At 39.8% G+C, this 23,022-nt stretch overlaps 1 protein-coding gene across 1 annotated transcript in view; it reads left to right on the top strand.

The window, feature by feature from the left end:
* The first annotated feature begins 4,191 nt into the window (after nucleotides 1-4,191).
* Nucleotides 4,192-23,022, top strand: part of LOC149289849 (kinesin-like protein KIF26B) — a 176,471-nt gene continuing 157,640 nt past the window's right edge. The window contains exons 1-2 of the mRNA XM_089490123.1: nucleotides 4,192-4,254; nucleotides 9,542-9,943. Of these exons, the coding sequence (XP_089346249.1) occupies nucleotides 4,192-4,254; nucleotides 9,542-9,943 (465 nt within the window). The remainder of the gene's footprint in view (nucleotides 4,255-9,541; nucleotides 9,944-23,022) is intronic.

Below are 23,022 nucleotides of genomic sequence, written 5' to 3'. Positions count from 1 at the left end.
GGCAGAATTTGGTGAGGGACTGGATGTGAGGGATGAAGGAGAGAGCAGAGTCAGGTGTGACATCAAGGCAGCAAACTTGGTCAGTTGGTTAGATGGTGCAGTTGTCAACATGCCCATAATGTACATGCTGCTTCTATTCCCTTTGTGTCATGAACGGTATGCTTTTGCTTTTCATATTCCTAAAAACCTAGGCCCATGTAAGACCCATTTTTTCCTTCACTTTCTAAACAATAATTCCAAACTTGCTCTCACCTTTCATTTCGAGTACATCTTTATTTAAGCACATTTTCCATTGTGGCATCTTCATACATGCCATACATTTACTTTGCTGTCGGGGTTACATACAATGGATGGATTGTGATCCATTTCAATGTTAGATTAACACTCTCTAGTGCCCCTAGGCATTAGTGCACGTACTTATATATACACAGACAAGAGCAGCGCCCACTGAAGGTCCATATATCATTTTGTACTCGATGGCCATATGGATCATAAATTAATTGGTAATACTCTATAATCCATAGGAAATGTTAAGTGGCTTCCCTTTAGTTTATTATCTTTTTCCCCATTAGTCTTAGGAAATGCAAATATCCAGTCTTTCAATAGCTAGTCTTTCTAGTCTTTCGTTTAATCTACTAATATATATATGTATATACCGTATATACAAAACAATCTCCATGAAAGTCATAAGAGGGCGCTCATTCCTCACAAACTTGATCTGGAATATGGAATCCTCTGTTTAGGAATGCAACCCGTTGCTCTGGGAAGCAAACACCACACATATGCTCGCTCCCTGAGGGACATGTCTGGTGCCCAGAAAATTGTGTATATCCCTGTTTAAATTAATACTGTGGGGTGAATATGGGCAGTTGTCATGTGTCACTGCCTTCAATTCCAAAGGGGTAAGCAGGAATCCCATGCCTTTGTCACCAGACTTGATAGATGAAGCGGTTAGCTAAGCAGTAGCAGGTCTCAGACATAACATCAGGGAATAGATATGCAAGCCTAATCAGTCAATGGATTCCTAATTTTTCTGGTGAATATGAGCTTACAGTTTATAGCCTTGTTTCTAATGGTAGATTGCATATTGTACACTTCACTTTGTCAATTGAATACAATTATCCCTCTGGCCCATATGTATCCACTGGGCAATTTTTTGCATATATAAGGGCCACATTTATAAATAGCATTTCTGGAAAGAGTGCAAATTGTGAAGGTGTCAACAGAAACATTGCTTTTCACGGTAACCACTCCACTTTTGGAAATCGTGTTTTATAAATAAAGCCCATCGGGGGTTTTATATAAAAATTCATCCTGGTGTATGATTTTTATTTTTTTTTAAAGTGGTGTATTATCATATCAACCAACAGAATGGCCCTGCTTATGATCCCATTGGTTGTTACATAATAATACTTTAAAATAACTGCCATATGTCTTCTCAATTCCAGTGGTGGATGTAAAATATGTTTCCATTTGTAAGTTACAACATCACAGTTGTTTTGTCATTAAATGTGGCAATCTTGCTACGAGCACCTCCATCAAACTTGCATTCTTTTCCATTACCTGTGCTCAAGAAACTTACCAAAATTTCACATGTGGATTGGTTGTAGGTCAAGTGAGGGCCTCTGTTACTCTGATGTTTCCAGAGTAGGGAACATCACACTATGTCCTTACATCAGGTAATTCAATAAAACCATATTTTGGAATTAACATATTAATCATACATAGATATCATGATGATGTATACATCCACAACCTGTAAGTGACTTCATGCATTTCTCTCTTAAATCCAGAGCCAAGAATTGGCACAACCCGGGCACAGTGACTGTCTGTCTAAATTTATCTTGGATGACCTATATGTCTTCTTTGATGCATAGCTTGTGGTCCATTGTGGTTAACAATCCTGGCCAATGGCACCCTGTGTTCCCTCAATGGTTCTATTACAGAGTACCTTCATCTGTAAGTTTACCTCCCTTAAAAATGTGCAATCTCCAGCTGTGAACATTTTACATACAAAAATAGCCATCAACTCATGCAGATGTAGTATACCAGTGGTGGCCTCCACATTCACTGCTGCAGATTACAATTCTCAAAGCAAATTACGGTTCCCAATATGCTCATCTGACCAAACTGCTAAATCATAGGAATCATAGCATACACTGCTCAAAGGCTAATAGCTCACTGTCACTGCTCTGGTAATGCCGGAACCTAACAATTAGTTATTTTCATATAAATATGTCAATAGGGTTTATTCACATGAGTTATTGGTCAGTTTTGGTAACAAAATACTTCTTACATTCTTACGCATCACGCATACTGCCAACATTTCAGTGGTGTGGAGGGGGTGACTAAAGGTGGGTTTGTGGCTGGCCCCAACAGGGATAGGGTCAGGGCAGGACAACCTGTCCACCATTCCCAAAGAGTCATCTTGTGTAGCTCAGCTTCAGAGTGTCTCAAGGTGGCCACCTCCATTGGTTTTACAGCTCCCTGAGGCAATCAGGTGAGATCAGAGGATCGCCCCAACTGGCCCATGATCCTCATTGCCTGCAAAAGTGGGTCAGTTACTGGGACAGTGCTGGAAAATCTGAACTATCCTGGGAAAACAGGGATACTTAGGAGGTTATGTCCCTTCATAAATTGTTTCACATTCACCACACATTTAGCGAATAAACTCCGATGTTGAATATTGATGACTCCAGGCTATCTTTATTGATACCCAAAATAGAAAAAAAAAATTTACCAAAACTGATATGTGAAGCTATTGAATGGTAGCATAAGCCTCTTGAATTATGAATCCGAATGGAAAGAATAAAAAACATAAGACATTCGTTTTATGCAAATCGGACTAAAAGCGCATATTTTATTTTTTTTTATAACAGAATGCCATTTATTTGATAATTGTGATGTATTTTGTTTCTGATTTTGCCCCACAAGGCTTACTAAATACATCCCGTGTGTCGTTATTCTGACATCATGTGTGCTATTAAACATACGCAAGTCATGATTTATGTGCGTCCAGCATCTGGTTAACATATGAACTTCAAGGCATTAACCCATTGCACTTTAATATTATTACAATAAAAATAACAAGAAGCTTTACTAACAATACTCTTTTAATACAGAAAACAAATTGCGCCCATCTATCCGGCAACCGTTTAATGCAAGCGCATTCTGTAGCCAGATACAAACCCTGCCTCCCATAAAACATGCATCAAAAAGGACCGGAATTCCAATATACATTAATATTTCCCTTTTATGATCAGCTAACAAGTATCTGATGCTTCACAGAGCAACATAATGAGCTTCTCCCTCCATGGCTGCAAAGGGAGCAAGGAAGGTTTTTCTGAATGGGAAATTCACTGCTAGGTTTACAAGCCAAATTAAAAAAACAAACTTGTGAAATCCATAGGCATCAGGCTGGGTTTTATTACAAGGGGAGAATGCAGCCAGTAAGTGTCAGTGAAGGTGTGTGCTGTAATACTGCATGCAAAGGCAGATCCCAGCCCACCTCAATACACTGAGCAGCAGGGGGGAGGTGGAGAACAGGGAACATGATCTCTGTCTTCCAGATCACACCAAGCCAAGTGTGGATGGGGACTTCTTAGGGAGATCTAGGTGGCTTTTTTTTTCATATAAACAGCCTCCTCATTTAGACCTGCCAGGCAGACACTGAAGGGAATCATTCCTCCAAGGCTCCTCCCTGATCCTTAGATCCTCTGATTCTCATACAGAGGGATCGAAGACTGAAGGAGAAAAGCACTGGATCTCCGTACCTCCAACTGCACGCCGACAAGGAGACTTGCATGGAAATGTAAAGGAATCAGATCTCCTGTTTTTTTCCATCTTCAGCCTGTGTTTGGATGTACTGCTTGTTTCACCCCATTATCTGTAATAGTATAAGACAGCGTGCAGGAGTATATTGTCTTGGCTAAGGTGAAATAATGATAAAGCATTGGGAACTGTGAACCATACAAGCCTTGCATAGGAAGCAGCAGGGGGACACTGGAGGTGGAGGTGAAAATGGTGTGATCACAGGCACTCTGTACTGGTGGCATTGGATTGATCTGAGAATAAAAGCTTTGCATATTGCATTTATTTTATATTAACTATCGCCTGCTTCTGGACATCTTCTCTTGTCCCTGCTTGGATGTAAAGTGGACCATCTGCAAGTTGTCTTCAGCACATCTCAACATGAGCTCGGTGACTGGAAATAAGGAGAGGATTGCAGTCACAACTAGGAACAAGAAATATGGGGTAAGATGATTTATTAACAGACTCTGACACCTTAACAAAGGAGATGAATGATGAATGAAATAGTACCCCTGCCATCCCAGTGTCCCCTTCTGAACGAAGGCAAGAAGGCACCTTACCATGTCATCTCCTTCCAACCACACATACACCTCATGCATGCTGTAATGAATATTCTGCAATCTAAGTGTTTGCATGAGAAAGTCATGTTATTAAACTTAAGCCTGACCTTCCAAATTAAATCATATTGGAGCTTACATTGATATTAAGCAAGTTTTCAGGTTGAACATATATATATATATATATATATATATATATATATATATATATATATATATATACAATGTGACCTAATGTGAGCAGGACAGTCGATAATAATACTGTATATGTGGATAATTAAAAACATATCATAGTACTTTCCATGTTTTCCATGTATTTATTTTCATATACATTTTAAGCAATATGTTTATGTAGCTGTGTACAATGCAATACATAGGAATATATGTGATAGGTGTAGAAGGATGATACGGTGGGTTTTGTACTAGTGTCAGAAACAAAGCGTGTGCGGTGTGTGAATTAGAATGTTTGTGTGTTACATGTATGTGCATTCTGTCCTGCATTGTACACTCAAACCAAAAGCTCATTGCAGTTTTCCTAGTATTTCGGTATGTTGCATGCTGTTCATCTGGTCCTATATCATTGATTTTCTGCTATTTTTTTGCTATTGAGATATCAAGCATGTATAAAACTGTCATCTTCTCAGATATTTTTGACGTGTGATGTATGACAGCAGTCAAAACCATGTATGAAATAAATGAATGTAGAGTACAGAAGAATAGTGTGCGGCATATCTATGTAGGTATTGATAAATAGATAGATAGATATATGTATTTTCCTGCGCACACTCAGGACTTTTTGTACCTTTTTTTCACATGCTTTTTAAATTTTCATTGGGGTATAAATCCACGATTCCAACAGGAACCAGTTTTACTATTTTGTGAACATAGTCGTATTTACAGAGACTACTAAATAAATGTAGTAGTGGCAAATCAACAAAGTTTGTTTCAATCGCAAAATTGAGTTATTGATTTGTGTCTGATCGGTAGTCTTTCCTTAACACTTGTTTTGAATTACCCCGGTAGATCTGTCTCTTTAAGACTTGTACTGTAAAATAAAAGTATATTGGCACCTAATTTATATACAATGCATGAAATTGGTTATACTCTTTCACGTCACCTTCAAACAAGCGTCAATGACACAGACACAACACTTCTCATCCCAGCATACAAATGAATTGTCATACATTGTCACCAAATATTTATACATATTTATGATGGTTGGTAAATTGCCTATTGAAGCAACCCATTTCAGTCTGTATGTATCAAATTCTTAAGTTCTTGTTAAAATTGAAAAATATATAAAAAAAATCCTATCTGAGAAAATTAGGTGTACATTATTATGAATGGAAAATGGTTTGCCTATTATCATCATGATATTATTCAAGTAATGCAATATATGATCATTTCAAATATAATGTAAATAACAAAAAGAAATTGAGTGAAAAAGGCTTTGTGCTGAAGAAACCTTTCCATCCAGTGCACTAAAACATTAAGACCATCTGAAAACATAAGGAGTAAAAAATCTATATTTACTGCATACTAGGTCAGATCTCTTTGAATAGGGATCAGAAACAGATTACGATGTGGAGTTATAATATCATTCCAGTGCTACAGTTTCAGAGAGTGATATGATTATTATTTTGGTGTGCTTCATAACTTGCATTGCGGGACTCCTGCCTGATACTGTATATGATATAGCTAATAAAGGAAAGCAGCGATGGGAACCCCATGCCTGATCGTACCCAAGGACCTTTGTTACCATCAGCAAACCTATTAAACCCCTGACTACCAGTTACATAGCTGAGGTGGCACTGATTCCTTTGTCCTTTCTGTTGCATGGTTTCTTAGTTAAAAAGTGACCAAGGAGCCATTAAATAGCACCTTGGTGTCTTCAGTGACCGCTATAACATATCTTTGAGAGTACATGCCTTGCTTCTTCCTCACACCAGTCCATTACGTCAAGAAGACTGAGTAGATTGGAATATTGGGGCCAAGCTCTGGCCAGACCCCAAAGATATTTGTGATTATTATTATTTCTGTATATAAAACAAAGCTCAGTACTGACAGTGACCAACATACCAACATCTATGTATATGCCCCCCCCCATTAATGGTGATTTCAGTGACTCTGTGTCCTAGACAACTATGCAACCCCTGCACATTATGGTCAACATGGAGAAGTAAAGACCTCTCTGTCACTGTTTGCGCATCAGGTTGGGATGTAATAACCAGACACCCTAAGCCCCATATTGAACTATGATATAGAACAGGAGAAAATCCATCTGTGTCATTAGGAATTAAAAATCTCTCTGCTCCACCAATAAACCACAACAAATTATGGCCACAGGTCACCTCCTTTAATTTGGCGAAAGGTTAATGCGGATGGGAGGGGGTACGTGACACCCTCACCCCCATCAACTAGTTATTTATTCCATAAACCAGAATTTCCTGCAGGAAATCTGTACGATGATATTGCTAATAGCGTTTCACAGTATCTATAGTATTGTATAGAATACAAAATATTTCTAGTTTCAAAGCTATTAATAAAGATTGAAGCTATTTCAATCATGGATTGGTGGTTTTTTTTCTACTTGGAGTAAAAAAAAATAGGGGCCAGGAGGGCTCATTTGAAACAACGCTCTCAACAACTAGAGAATCATCTGTGGAAGTAGACATTTTCAGATGCATTTCACTTGGTATGACGGCTTCATTCATAAGGTATTATTTTAGCGTGTAGACTAACACCAAATATAAACAAATGACCTGAAGAGCTGTTTCCAATTACCAGAGTTTCGTAGAACAGAGGCTTTATAGCTGAATTGATTAAATAGGCATTTTAGAGTCACAGACTACTCTCTGCCTGATAGCTACCAACCAGCAGCAGCAGTAGATGTGATCTGGCGTTATAAATTGTATATGTCTGTTATTAAAGGGGCAGTATGAGTTGTTTTAAGATTTTAGCTGTATGTGTAGGAATATGTATTTCTGGTTGTTCTGAGAAAAATATGTTCTTTCCTTTTTTGCATTATACTTATGCTCACGCATATCTCTCTTTTGTGGGCTGGGTGGTGATATACGGTAGGATTTTATGGTATTTAGAGAGCCTAATCATACCTATAGATTGTACACTGTATCGCTCGTGAAAAGCTACTTGTCGCTACAGGAAGATATTTCAGGATGATTGAAAAAGGTCTTTCATGAGATAAAATATGTAAATTCATAGATGACAATGCATTATTAGTCTCATACTGAAGTATGTCCAGAGAGTAAGAGGCATGATTGAGCACGGTATCCTAATAGTACACCCAAAAGTAGATCAGCTATAACTAATTAGGCAGTCTGATAAAACAACTCATTCTCTATAAATGCAAACTGACTCTGTTGGCAGCATCCAAACTAATGATTACATTCATCTGCCATTTGGCCTCATTATATTATCAGCATAGATTGGAGAAAAATAATGCCTTATGTCCAAAATCAAATTAGGTATCTAGCACCAGCCTTCTTGCATATGATACCACATCTTTTCCTCTCAGAAACTAGACCTCCCTACATTTGGGAAAAGTCAAGAGAACTCTGAAGAACCTTAAGTGTACGGAAGTAGCTTTGTTATGTTATTTGTAGAGAAAGGATGGCACCATGTTAGCCAGTAAAACAGATAGTAGTCAAGGTAAAAATTGGAGTAAAAAGATAAAATAAACCTTTAAAAATGGATACAGTAAGTGAAAGGCAGAAGAATAAGCCATTAATTGGACAAATTACCTGCATATATACAGTAATACATAAGATCCCATCACATATACAGTTAAGTTATATGACTCAAGAACCTAAGACCTGATCTGGTTTTCATATTGTAACAAATGTTTTTTGGTGTGGACGTGACTCCTGTCGAGGGGCTCAGTATTGAAATCAAACTCTTTCCAGAGTGCTGCTCTGTTGCAACATGGGCTATGCATTATACTTTGTATTTTGCACCCTGAATTCATGGTGGATAGATAATACCTTGTGTAAAGAGGTTTAGTGTCCAGATTATTGTAGTATGTGTCAAAATGATGTATGTTCGGAAGGACGACTCACATTGCTTGTCATCTTGGTGTAAAAAATTCAATGTGTGTCAGGAGTAATTTGGCTTTGTCTATCTAGCGTAAGAGAAAGATGAAATATGTAGTTTTATTTTGGTTGACAGGCACATCACAATATACATTTTTGGAATGGGAAAACTGTTTGAATTCTGTCTACTGTACAAAAGAAGCATTCAAGGTAGACTGAAGTGGACGTGTTAAGTGAATACATCAGGTTTCAAAGATAAATGTTCAAAAAGAACATGCCAAACATGCTTTTGTATAGTCTAATCCTGTTTGTGAGAAGTGTGACTTGTGTGTGTTGCTAATACTTGACACATGTTTGCTTGTTCTTTTTTTTCCGCCAGGGTTTATTCACTAAACATTGAGCTAGGAATTAGTTGACTTAACTATGCACTGTGAATAGCCAATCCTGGGAGGTTTTAGAAGCAGTGTTAGTATGGGTCTTCTTGCACCTCAAAACCATAGAGCCTGGTCCTTTGTAATAAATAGTCGGTGAGTCGGTGAGATGGAATGTCAACCCACTGTTTTGGCACTTTTTCTCTATTTCCCTGATTAAGACTGAAAGAGTAAAGCCCTCCATACCAAAACTAGTTGTGTGCAATACCATGTATTTTGAACTTTGAATTTCTGTTCGCTTAATGAAGCCATCAAGACCAAGAACTCATAGCACCAATTTAGACCCCGAAATGTCATCAGGTATACTATCATGCAACATAAGAAAATGTATTATTTGTAAATATAACAGTATTAAGTGAGTTGAAAATTGGAAAGCTAAAATAGTTACAAAAGGCTATATAATTTAAAACCATTTAACAAGGTCAATCTGCATAGAACAACAGAGCCAACTGCAGTTTATTGTATTGAACAGAGAATCAATCCCAATCAACAGGATGACTTTTTCCCTTCAGTAATGGTGTTTGATGGCTGTTAATTGCAGTTGCTGAAACCTCGACACGAGGCCATTATAGAATAGTTACCATTTAAACTGTTCATGGCACTATATACGGTATATATAAAGCAAATGGATGGTTTCACACTAACTATGTGCTTAGAATATTCATGTTGGATTTTTGCTTTTTATTTTCACCAGATCAGTGAGGTCTGCTCTCCCACCAAATCATCTGTGCCCTTTTCACCAGAGAGCTGGTACAGAAAAGCTTATGAGGAGTCTCGTGCTGGTAGCAGACCTGCCCCTGAAGGTGCAGGCTCCATCCCAGGTTCATCAGGAACACCCTCACCTGGTTCTGGAACCTCCTCCCCTGGCTCTTTCTCTGGGTCTCCTGGACCTGCATCTCCTGGAATTGGCAACAGTTCTCCAGGATCTCTTGGTGGGTCTCCAGGATTTGGCACAGGTTCCCCTGGCTCTGGCAGCGGGGGAGGATCATCTCCTGGGTCTGACAGGGGTGTGTGGTGTGAAAACTGCAATGCAAGATTGGTGGAGCTGAAGAGGCAAGCACTTAAACTCCTACTGCCAGGACCTCACTCCAGCAAGGTAAGAACTGGGATGTTATGAAGTCAAAAACCTTAGTGTTTGTGTATCACCCACAATATTCTGCTGGACTATCATACAAAAGTGATGCATAACCCTACATGGGAACTCTCAGGGGTTGCCACTAAGTTTTGGATTTTGCTTCAATATCAGGGTTTTAGGATGAAGGGGCAAAATCTCAAGGTCACACATTCTTTAGCTGACTCATACTCTTCAATAACCTGATGCTATCTAAGATTCCTAATTAGTACTTTTTTGTAAGTACACCATAGTTGATATCCCGGCCTGAATACATGTTACGTGTATCATTAAATAATGACAAGTCAAGAATGGGTATCACATAAAATCTGAATGATGGGAAACTAGGGGGGTAATATTTAAAGAGTCTCAAAATAACTAATTTAGCACATGGCATGGATAACCCCCACTGAGATGGGAGAATATATATATATGAAGGCTTGTTTCATTATTTAATGCATGCATGTCTATGAGAAGCATGAATTAGAACACATTGAAAATAAAGACTATAGAAGGCATTGCAAGCTCTACTATCTACTATATAGTGTAATGTTATATATTGATTACCAGGAAGGTTATATGTCATTCTGTGAACTTCATCTTCTGGTCCTCTAAGCTTTGGGTTTCCATACCATGATTCTTTGTGGGTCTTTTCAGTGTGGTGTAAAAGACCCAAAGACCTGGAAAGTTTCCAGATATGTACCGTATTGGCTCGAATATAGGCCGCACTTTCCCCCCCCACTTTAAGTCTTTAAAGTGGGGGTGCGGCCTATATTCGGGGTCTAGCGCCCGACGCCCGGGACATGCAGTCCCGGGTGCCGGGCAGGCAGCGGGGTTAGGATACAGATCCCCCGCAGCGGTGCAGGGGACCTGCATCCTACTTCCCACGGGGGGGTGCTGGCACGGGAGGTTGTCTGAGCGCATCGTGCGGACCGTCGCACGATGCGTTTTACCTCTGCCCCCCCCCCGACTTACTGGAGCAGACTCCCGAGTGTCTTGCGGGGCCGGCGGGGGACATCTACGCAATATGCGTATACAACTTCCGGTGCCGGCACATCCGCTGAGTGCCGGCACCGGAAGTTGTATACGCGTATTGCGTAGATGTCCCCCGCCGGCCCCGCAAGACACCCGGGAGTCTGCTCCGGTAAGTCGGGGGGGGGCAGAGGAGGACAGTGGCAGCATATTCCGGGGGGGGAGGAGGACAGTGGCAGCATATCTCGGGGGGAGGACAGTGGTAGCATATCTCGGGGGGGGGAGGACAGTGGCAGCATATCTCGGGGGGGGGAGGCGGACAGTGGTAGCATATCTCGGGGAGGGAGGACAGTGGCAGCATATCTCGGGGGGGGAGGAGGACGGTGGCAGCATATCTCGGGGAGGGGGGGAGGAGGACTGTGGTAGCATATCTCGGGCAGGGAGGACAGTGGCAGCATATCTCGGGGAGGGGGGGAGGAGGACAGTGGTAGCATATCTCGGGGAGGGGGGAGAGTGGCAGCATATCTCGGGGGGGGGGGACAGAGTGGCATCATGTTTTTTTGGTGCTTTTTTAAAGAAAAAAACTTTTTCTTTAAAAAAGCACCAAACTTTTAGGGTGCGGCCTATATACGGGGGCGGCCTATATCCGAGCCAATACGGTATATATGGATAAACGGTGAATGCAACATGCATAAAGAAGAATTTAAAGAAAAAGGCTATAGACGAATTGGTTGTTTTTTTATACTAGTTTGTAGATCAAACCTGGAGATGTCCTTTTCACATCTCTAACTTTATAAAACTTGTTTTAGAACTAATGTTCCTGGAAAACCATTTCATCTAGTATTCATGGCTTCAGGCACCTTTAGCAATACCAAACAGGGTTAGTAGAGCTTATTTTCGGTTGATTAAATGATCGGAAATCATCTTGTTTTTAATAATAAGCAAGACTCGCAGTTATTGTGTGCTATGTCGGTTCGATTAAACCAGGTGTGGCAGTCTGCATTCCTCAAGGATACAGAGTTGCAGGTGTGCACCAGACTCATAGTCAACCTACGAGAAGTGGAGATTACAATACTTGTGCACTCAAGGACCAATATGTTCACTGTATAAATTAACAATTAGAACCTTAGGAGAACAAAGCTACCTTTAGTGCCCTATATATTTAGTTGTATGCCTCTAACCTATCATGGAAACCTTAAATTTTATTATTGACCTCTATCCACTAAAGCAGGGCTGCACAACTGCAGTCCTAGAGGCAACGGACAGGCCAGGAATGCTGTGTATCCTTACTTGAAAACAAGTAAGTTTAGTTCATTTTTAATGCATGCGCTCAAACTAGAATATACAAAATTGTGGCCTGTTTGCAACCCTCGAGGACTTTGTGTTGTAAAGTCCTGCGCTAAGGTGTGCATCACAAGGGAAATAAACTCCATTTTTATATTCACTGTTCTAGCCCAATTTCTAATATATATATATATATGCTTTTTATAGAAATATTCCTGTAGAAGCTGGAAACTGTAGAGACAAATATATTTATACACATTCTAAGTCATTGAATCTAGGATAACACTTCTCACTCGAGTGTACATCTCATTTATGATATGCACTTTAACACATAAAAGTAACAGGGACCACATTAAGAGTCCAACAACCTCAATGCAAGGTGCCCAAGTATCAGAATCTGGTGTGCCAATCGGTCGTTTAGTACCTGGCCCACATGTATTTTAAATTTTTGTCAAAAGACTGGCCTGATCCATACTGGACACTTGACAATCCATTTGTAATTCACTTGGGCTGTATTCGGAGGTTCTTTTGGATTCATAGGATCACTCATGAGGACTATAAAGGGGGGAGATAAATGAGGCTCTATACCCTGCCCTGTTAGTGAACTATTATGATATGTGATGTGTTTCTGGAAGCTCAGGGATTTATTGGAAAGAAGAAAACCTTACTTGTAATAGCAGTTACCATAATGTTTGTTATTTTTTTCATACTTACATTATGTGCTTCGTGATGGTGTATAACTTTGCCTCAATAAAACGTTACAACGAAAAGAAAAAAAAAGACTGGCCTGGAGCACAAAGAATTGATAGGTACCCAGTTCAAAATAGGTGTTATGGAAACTAGGGATCTTCTGAAAGACCCAAAGACTGCCTGTGATTCCTGGACAATGTACTTAGAACGTTTTAACATGTGAAAATAAAAGTCTTAGTCAAAGCTGGTTATGTTCTTGCATGCAAAAGGTAGTAGCATCCTAGCAAGTAGACACATAGCAAGTTTTAAAATAGATTTAGTGGGTAATCCAGAGTGGGCTTCAACCTGTTGATCATGGAGTATGAGATAGAGTCAAACTGGTTAAGCTTCCCTGACTCCATTTGTGTTTTGATTCTATGTAATAAATGGTGAAACACAGCGCTAGCAGTAAAAAAACAACAACAAAAAGCTTCAAACCAAATACTCAAGGTGACAAATAAAACTTAGAGTAGGTGAGCTGTGAACAATAAATTATACACATTTCTACCTTTTTTATGTGTATATAATTTTCTATATATTATGGTTGATAGCCCCATCTATGATGGGGTAAAAAAAGCTCCATCCGTTGTTGGTATGTATGGTATATTATATATACGCGAAAGGGTTAATATAATTAACATATTCAATTGAATATATGATGTATATAAGGGAAGTACCACCCTCCATCAAAAGATGTACCTGATGAAGCTGATCCAGAAGGCGAAATGTGTTGCTTCGGAGATCCTGTATGTGTGAAAGACACAAGAACCCAGAAATAACCAGTGCGCTATAGGAGATAGACGCCAACGGACTGTTCGAGTTTGACTATTTTTCGTCTGGGACTTCTATGCAGGCTGTTTAAATCTGTCCTGTAAACATATTTATTATGTAACTACATGCCGGAATTAAATCTATGTATGGAGATCTTTTTTGCGGTACTTTGACTTTATTTGCTGCTTTCAAGCTACGCATATAGCACTTTATTAGTGCCGTATAAAAGTGTGAGTTTGATACTGTATCTACCTTACAGTGTATTTAGAGCTTGCGCTATGTATCATTTGTTTTTTGCGTTTCATGTTACGAGTTTTAAATATTTGGAAAGAAGATTCTTCTACACTCTGATATAAGTATATGTATTTTTTTATTTTTTCATTTATTTGTATCACAGGGTGTGCGGTTCATATATATACATCTAAATTGATTTATTGTTCACAGTTCACCTACTCTCAGTTTTAGTGTTTTGGTTCTAGCTTGTTTTGCTTCTAGCTTGCATCCATGAGGACCTCTAGTATCCCGTGGGAAGTCAACACGGTCTGACAAAGTCTTGTTTGATTTGTATGGCACCAGGACAAGTTCACCCACTTTTGAAAATGCTAATTAATCAAATTAATGGAATGGTGATAGCTCCATCATCACTGAATGGCAGCAGAATTGTTCTTATTATATAAATTTCATTCTCAACGCACGGTAGTAAAGTCTGCACTGAGTACACTTCACCTTACATCTGAAACCCATGGTAGTTAAAAAAAAAAATGAAAAGCTGAATATTTCGTCTTATGTAAATTGACAATATATGCTTCGTTTTTTAAAATGTATGCGGACTGTAGAACAAAATAAGCATTAAGTAGAGGTGAAAATAAATAAAATGGAAAAGGTAAAGTGAAGTGAAGCATAAAATATTACAAATAGCTTCTTAGGCATAAAAACATACTAATAGTGGATGATTTTGTGCCACTTACATCCCAGAAAATACATAAGAATACCTGGGTACTTCCTAGCATAGGCTACCCAAAGCTGTACTTCTTCTAGTGGAGTGGCTAGGCCCAGGCATCCTTTACTGGGTGGAGAATGGGAGTGGAAAAACAACACCCCTTTGCGCACAGAAAGAAGAAAATGACCCTGAGACCTAGGGAAGTATCTTCACTGAGATCCATTAACTGGTGCTGCAAGACAAACTTTCCTGCCTGCTGGCTTACCCAAAAACTTACTACTACTATTACCAACTAACTAAAAGACTAATCAGTTTAAAGGTACACTTAATCACTGTATTGTATTATTATTATTATTATTATTATTATTATATACGTAACCAGAAACTCTCCTGGTGTGACCCAGAATCTCCTGGTAAAGTGCTGCCTCCTATGGTCTCTGGGTCACTTATTCCCCAATTTCCCTCCTACCCAGAAGAGGGTAGCCTGTCCTGGGAAGTTTCCCAGGTATGACTATATATACCGTATTGGCTCGATTATAGGCCACACCCGATTATAGGCCACACCCTTAAAGCTAGGTGCTTTTTTAAAGAAATTTTTTTGTAATAGACTGCCACTCTGCTCCCCCAGATATGCTGCCACTCTGCCCCCCTGAGATATGCTGCCACTCTGCCCCCCCAACATATGCTGCCACTCTGTCCCCCCTCCCCAGAGATATGCTGCCACTCTGCCCCCAAGATGTGCCCCCCCCAGACGTACCAAAGCAGACTTCCGAGTGTCTTGCAGGGCATTAAATTAAAGGCAGTTTCAGGCATGACAACATCATATCAGTTTTGCTAGATCTTACGTTTTAGATTTTATGTGTGCTGTGACTAAAAACAAAATAATATATGAGTGCTGTGAACTACAATTCCCATAGATAAACAACAGAAGTAAGGCTGAGGGTACACAGCAGCAGAGTGTCAGATGCAGGCCGATCTGGTACCTCTTTTGAAAATCACAACAATAACGTCACTTTATCAATTATTCAATATTCATTTTGCAGCTACCAGAGTCTCGGGCCAATCAGCATACCCAGAATCTCCGGGTCAGTTTGTTCGTTCTCTGGGTAGCAGAGTGACGTTTGGCCATGCCTACTTTACATCTATTCTCCGCCTACTTTCTTCTCACTGCACACCCACCAAAGGCTGTCTGGGAATAGACCCACCCCTATATGCTGCTAGCCTTTTAATATAGCAGTTCTCCCAAAAGAGAGAGAGCTCTATGGTGCCTACTATGGGAAGTTCCAATATGCTAATCAGTAGTAACTAGGCAAGGTTTTCCAGGTTTATTTCTTTATGTCTTTGTTGTGGCATTATAATATATTTCTGTTTTATTTCCTTTCAATGAATGCTTATAAATAAAAATAATCTCTAAGCTGTATTACATCAGATTTCAATATTTTAATAACTTCTTTGATTTTTTTTCATGTTTTTCCCCTCAGGGACAAATATAAATAATTCTGGTAGTATTTCAATTTGCTATAATTGAATTTCATGCATAAATGCACAGCCCGGGTCTTAAAATTCCTTTTAATTAATCATTCCTTACATATAAAAATAAATACTTTCCCTTTGAAATGCACTGTATGGAATGTATGCATATCGATTCAACGCCCTTACACAGCCCTCAATAAGCTGAAACCAAACACCGTGACCATTGCATTATTAACTATCAGTGTATCTCATGGTCATGTTTTTTCCCCTAACTAAAACCAAAGGAATGGTCAAACAAAAATGCTTAAACACATAGGAGTTAATGATAGAAACATGGAATTAGATGGCCCATCTAGTCTGTCGGTTTCCTGATGAAAAAATCTTAATCCGTTCTTGGTCTTAGAATCTGGATAGCGTTATGCCTACCCTATGCATGTTTAAATTGCCTTACTGTATCAGCCTCTCCTACTTGTGCTGGGAGGCTGTTCCATTTATCTTACACACTCTCATAAAACTTCATTATATTAGCTCTAAAATCGTATCTGTGGTTTTGGATCTGTGAGCAACAAAATGTTCTGGATAGCATAAGTCACACCAAAAAAAAAAGAATATCTGTGAACAAACACAAATACAAATTGGTAACATGTTGCGATTAGTCCCTTTACATATGGAACTGCCATTATTGTCAGATCCAAATTATACTTTTCGGGAGCCCAGAGAAATTCCAATATATGCATACATGGGAAAGAGACGTGGGGAGATCTATTTCTCCGGAAGAATGGGAACAAGGATTTGTCACAGTCCACCAAACCACAAGATGTTCTAGTCATAGAGAGATACAAACTAAACTGCTACATAGGTGGTATAGAGTCCCCACCCGACTGGTGTCACCAGCTTACTCCAGGGAATGTGGTGAAACATGTTCTTTGTTCCATGTGTGGTGGCAATGCCAGGGGCTTGCTGCGCGGTGACAGTGAATATTTCATATGATAGGGTTGATTTCACCAGTCCACATCCCTGTAAGAGCTGGAGCAGCGTAGCGTGTCAGATATGCCATGCTGGAAAGTAAAGATTCCAATCCCATCCAGGGATCAGGGAATGTCTCAATATCATAGAATTTATAACGTTTGTGGAAAAACTTTCACACGCCATGTCTAATTGGACTCATAAAGCAACCTTGGCTAAATGGGAGCGGTTCAATTCAATGGTAGGGTTGAGGATACCTAATGCTTAATGTTTGATACCTTAGGTCTCCAACAAACATCTTGTAGGACCTGCCGTGCCACTGCATAAAGACATTATAATATAATACTAATGAAATGCATAATAACAAATTATAAGATTTTGTGATGATTGCATGATTGATAAGTTGTAGGTTCACCTTTTTTCTTTTTTTTTGGTTGTTGGTTTGTTACGTTTTTATTTTATATATGGGAAGTTGGAGGTCTCTCATCTCTGTAATTATTACTGACACGCGCTGAAATTAAGGATTAATAATATTTTCTTATGTTGATTTCTCCCTCTATTGTCAGTTTTGTATAACTGGAAATTTCAATAAAAATTAAGCCCGAAAACAAAAATACTCGACAAAGTCATCCGCCATCTTTAGAGTGGCAGTAGTGCATCAGCAACAGTAATATCTATAAGGCTTGGAATTCCATTTCTCCATTTTCTAAACTTAGGCTTTATGTACTAGCTGCCGCTTTATAAGTCACTCCATTATGTGTTCAGAACAAGAACTCAGCTGTCCGTTAAAAGATGAGTTGAGTTTAAGGCGACCCGAGTTGAGGTGTGTTTAAAATCGACAAGTTAGTTACCTGAGTTTATGCAATTTTATGCAATTACGTACATCAATAGCAAAAGCTTATCATTCTCAGCCAGAGGATGGCTGCATGTGATGGGTGTTGCATTGAGCCACAGTCAAAAGAACATGAAATGCCTATCCCTGCTACCTAGCTCAGCCTGTTAATCGCTGTCCTTTGCCCTGACCAACAGCACTTGGCAAATACATAGCAACCATGCAAAGACAATGTGGGAGACCTGCTGTCACGTCACAATGTAAATGTTTACAGCGTTATCAAACTGTAATGTTTACAATTCAACTTCAAAGGCCATACTGAATAAGTCCTATACAGATATTCAACAATATTAACACTGTGAGAATGACATCAAGGAGGTCAGTAGGTAAATGCATTAACTCCTTCCATCCTGTTTATTAAGAAGGAAAGTCATTGTGCCATTGTACAGCGCTCCAGAATATGATAGCGCTATCTAAAACAATAAATAATAATTACTTAAATGGGTATGTAAATGAATTTTCACTATTTTGGACTGTTAAATGTAATTTGACTCTTGTACTGTAAAATTCAGGTAAAATTAACCCCTTTAAGTGCTGATTTCCTGAACATTTTGGTGGGAGGTGAGGGTTAGAGTGACTAAGAAGCAGAATTGTGGCTCCTAAATGCTATTTAGATTTGTCTAGCATGAGATTATGCCCAATAAATACGTTTATTGTACGGTTTGTCTTATTATATGGCTCCTAACACAACCAACAGGCTAACCATAAGCATTAATTCCTGTCCAGACTTTAAACATATGAATAAGAATGACCAGCCTGCATTGAACCGTGATTCCCTGTGCAAACATTTCCAGCACCTAATCATTTCATTGTAATGCAGATAGGATTATTGTATTCGAAATGTGATTGGAAATAGCCCGGGGCAGTAATTTGTCAGCATTTGGGAGGATTAGCTCGCTCTCCAAGCTTGTCCAATAGAAAATTTTAAAATTGCGTCACAGGTCAACATATCAAATATTCTGCATAACTCATCTTCAGTGCCGCGTTCAGCAATGCGTGTAATTGGAAAATAAGCAATGCTTATTCCTGATTTTATTGCAAAGTTCAGATCTTATATGAACCAATGTTTTTTTTAATATCCATACTTTTCCTATGAACAAGTGTACATGCGTACTAAATATTGGGCATTGCTCATCAATTTGCTTAAGTGTATTTAATTTTATGAAAGCTAATGCTACGGACATCAATTCAGTATCACTTTGTTTTTCTCTATTTGTCACAATGTGTGATAATGATGTAATATATGTTGTACCCAGAGCCGGCCTTAGGTGTTCTGGCGCCCTGTGCGGACTACTCCTCTGGCGCCCCCCCATCCCAAAAAAAGAAAGGAATAAAAACTTGTAACAAAACTTGTAACAAAACCCCAATCACTATATACTACGCCAAACATTGATGTGGTCTAGGCCTACCACTTAATTGTCTGGCTTAGTAGTAGGGATGCACCGAAACGAATTCTGGACTGAAACCGAAAGTGCAGCATTTACCTGGCCAAAACCGAATATGACCCCCCCAACACCATATATGGTCTATATATATCATATATATATATGATTAACAGCAATCCCATTCCTATCATGCCCAGGCATACCCAGATTCCAGGATTTACTCGCAGACTTGGCATGATAGGAGTATGATTGCCCTATCTACCCCTTCTCACTCTCTTCTGTCGTATCTACCCCTTCTCACTCCCTTCTCCCTATCTACCCCCTTTCCCCTGTCTCACTCCCTTCTCCCTATATACGCCCTCCTAACTATCTACCCTTTCCCTCTTTGAAGTTCACTTACCTTTCAGGAGTCCTGCGGTGGGGGTGCAAGGCCTCTGCCTCCCGGCTCTGCCACTGTATGGAACAGTATAGAATGATGGGCGTTATGATGTACTTTTAGAGCATAATTAGATCATGAAAAAGACATTGGAAATGGTACAGCATAACACCCATCACTCTCACACTTACCAATCCACACGCATACCAATCTACACGTATACCAATCCACACGTATACCAATCCACACGTATACCAATCCACACATATATACCAATCCACACGTATACACTAATCCACACATATATACCAATCCACACACATACCAATCCACACATACCAATCCACACATATATACCAATCCAGACGTATACCAATCCAGACGTATACCAATCCACACGTATACCAATCCACACGTATACCAATCCACACATATACCAATCCACACATATACCAATCCACACGTATATACCAATCCACACGTATATACCAATCCACACGTATACCAATCCACACGTATACCAATCCACACGTATACCAATCCACACATATACCAATCTACACATATATACCAATCCACACATATACACTAATCCACACATATATACCAATCCACACACATACACTAATCCACACACATATACCAATCCACTCTCACTGAATGCTTTCCTACCTTTCCTCTTTTCTCCTTACAGCTCCTTTTCCTCCTCTTCGTTCTTCTTCTTCAGTTCTTCTGTCTTCTTCCGGGTCAGAGGGCACGGACAGCGGTGGGCGCGGCTTCAGTGTTGTGCGCCGGGATCTGACAACAAACCCCGGCGCACAGCAGCTGTTGCCGCGCGGATCACAAGGGAGCGGTATCGGAGGCCTTTAACAGACCTCCGGCTCCCTTGAGTGATGTTAAGCCGGGTTCAAGGGAGATCCTTGAACCGGCTTAAAATCACTCAAGGGAGCCGGAGGTCTGTTAAAGACCTCCGATACCGCTCCCTTGCGAGCCTGCTCCTCCAGCGGCGGACATTACTGTCCGTCTCTGGAGGGGTGCCGGGTGCCCCCCTGATGAGCGGCGCCGGTACGCTACGGTGGCGGCGGCGCCCCCTGGAGTGTGGCGCCCTGTGCGGTCGCACAGGTCGCACACCCCAAAGGCCGGCCCTGGTTGTACCTTTGGTTGTAGTTTTGCAGTAGCGATGGTAGCAATGTTTCTCTTTCCCAGAGCTAGATTAAGCTTTTCAGTGGTTGACACGTAGATAATAAATTTAGTAAATGCCTAAATTATTTACTTATGATTGCATTACTCAAAACAATTTACACACTGTATGTGAGCGCTCGCCTTATCATCACTCTGTATATGATTAGACGGAACACTCCAGTACAGTAAAGTAAAACGCACATTGGAGGCCATTTTATAGTGACTCCAGTGCATTTATATTACATTATATTTATAGAGTTCCAGAATATTCTGTAGCACTATTACAATAGGAGGATAGTGAAATTCAACAACATAAATTGCCGATATAAAAAAGTTGACAATAAGATTAACTCATTTTATGACATACTGGCATGGAAGCAGAAGAACCTACAACCTAAGCTGGCATTTCACGACATGTAAATTGGAGTATGAGTTGTTGTTTTTTTATAGGAGTTAGAAAATGAAACTTTCTTGCCAGCCTCACTGGACCCAAATGTGCATTAAAAAATAGACTGGTGTGCCCCTTTAATTATTTAAATAATGAATGCAATACAACATTTATTTGTGTATCGGTGTATTTTGTGTATGTAGGTACTTGTGTGTATAACGTGTAGTATAGTTATATGTACAGTATACATATTTCCTTAAAGGGACACTGCAGTGTCCCGTATAGCCCCTCCAGTAAACAATGCCCATTAAAGTACTCTGTAAGTACTTTAATGTACAAGATTTAACCTGTAGGAAGAAAACAAAAACACTTCAGGAGAAGCTGCAGCTCCAGATCACCTCCCCCTCCATTTTGCCTTCAGTGGCAGGGAAACACTCCCATTAAAATCAGTGCAAGTTTGTGAGTGTTGCGCAACTGTGAGTAGAAGATGTGTGCTCAATGTAAATTCTGGCACCAAAAATAGTGTTTTTCATAAGTCTTGTAAGGATTTACCTTGCGGGGTTGATGTGAGGATGTTTATATTTGGGGGGCAATTGCAGCATTCTTTGTATTATTTTGGCAGTTAGCAACATTTGTCTTTTCTTGTTTAGTCTTACTGCACTTATACTCCATCTGTAACCAGACTCCCTGCCTCCGCTTGACAAAGGGAGTGCTTCCTTGCCCGGATAAACAGACACATTGTCCGGATTTGTATTTGTTGACAGAATCTTATAGCATGAACAGAAAGCATCCTACAACAGCACCTAGTAAAAATTCTCGGCATTCTGGAGTGTTGACTTAGTTAACCTTGTACTTGCCACCAAGGGACAGCTTTGGGTGTGAAGAAACACTTGACCAAAACATCAAGGAAGTTTGATTTCACACTTGAGGTGGAAGTTTGAGAAGACTCACATTGCTGCAGCAGTATGTCTTTTCCAGATGTTCCAAAGGATAAATAAAATAGAGCTGTCAATTTGGTGTTGACGTGAATGCCTTTGAACTTTCTAAGTAGCTGGATAATCTCATAGAGCTCACTGTGCCTCCTGGAAGATTCTTTGTATGCCCTAAAGGCACTTGGTCAAACAGTAATCCCACTCCCACTTGTTATCAGTTTGCTGTCATTGTGAAGTCGCAGCGAAGTTTTGAGCATCTAAGATGGAGATACCTACTGATGCTTTCAATGGAATGACCATTAAAGCCAAAAATACTTTTGTTATGGACATTTTGGTTGATTATGCACCGACACCAATGTGTTTTGCATAAAATAGTATCCATATAAAATAATATATACTAATTCCTCTAAATTGACTTTGTAGGACTCTCCTCTCCCATTCTCACTTAAAAATGTCAGGAACAGAGCTTTATGTTATACTGCCATTTTGTTTTCTAAATTTGTTTTAGAATATTTTATGCATACAACTAGTGCTGGACTCAGGTTTAAAATTGTCCCAGGCACTCTAAGGCCATTGGCTGATAAATGACCGACTGGATAAAGGCAACCACACACAACACTCTGTGTGTATCCAGCTGGCTGTGGCACACTGATGGACGCCATCATGAGGCAGCCCACATGGTGTTTGCCCGATGGCTAGTCCATTCTATAATTCACACAGAATGAGCACCGGTGTGACGATTTAGTCAGACTGGTAGTTAAAGTCATATACGCA

This window comes from Sceloporus occidentalis, unplaced genomic scaffold, assembly GCF_023333645.1.
Source record: "Sceloporus occidentalis isolate IW3139 unplaced genomic scaffold, rSceOcc1.0.p SCAF_42, whole genome shotgun sequence".
Lineage (NCBI taxonomy): Eukaryota > Metazoa > Chordata > Lepidosauria > Squamata > Phrynosomatidae > Sceloporus > Sceloporus occidentalis.
Note: the sequence above shows the minus strand (reverse complement) of the source record. Positions and strands in the feature narration are given on the sequence as shown.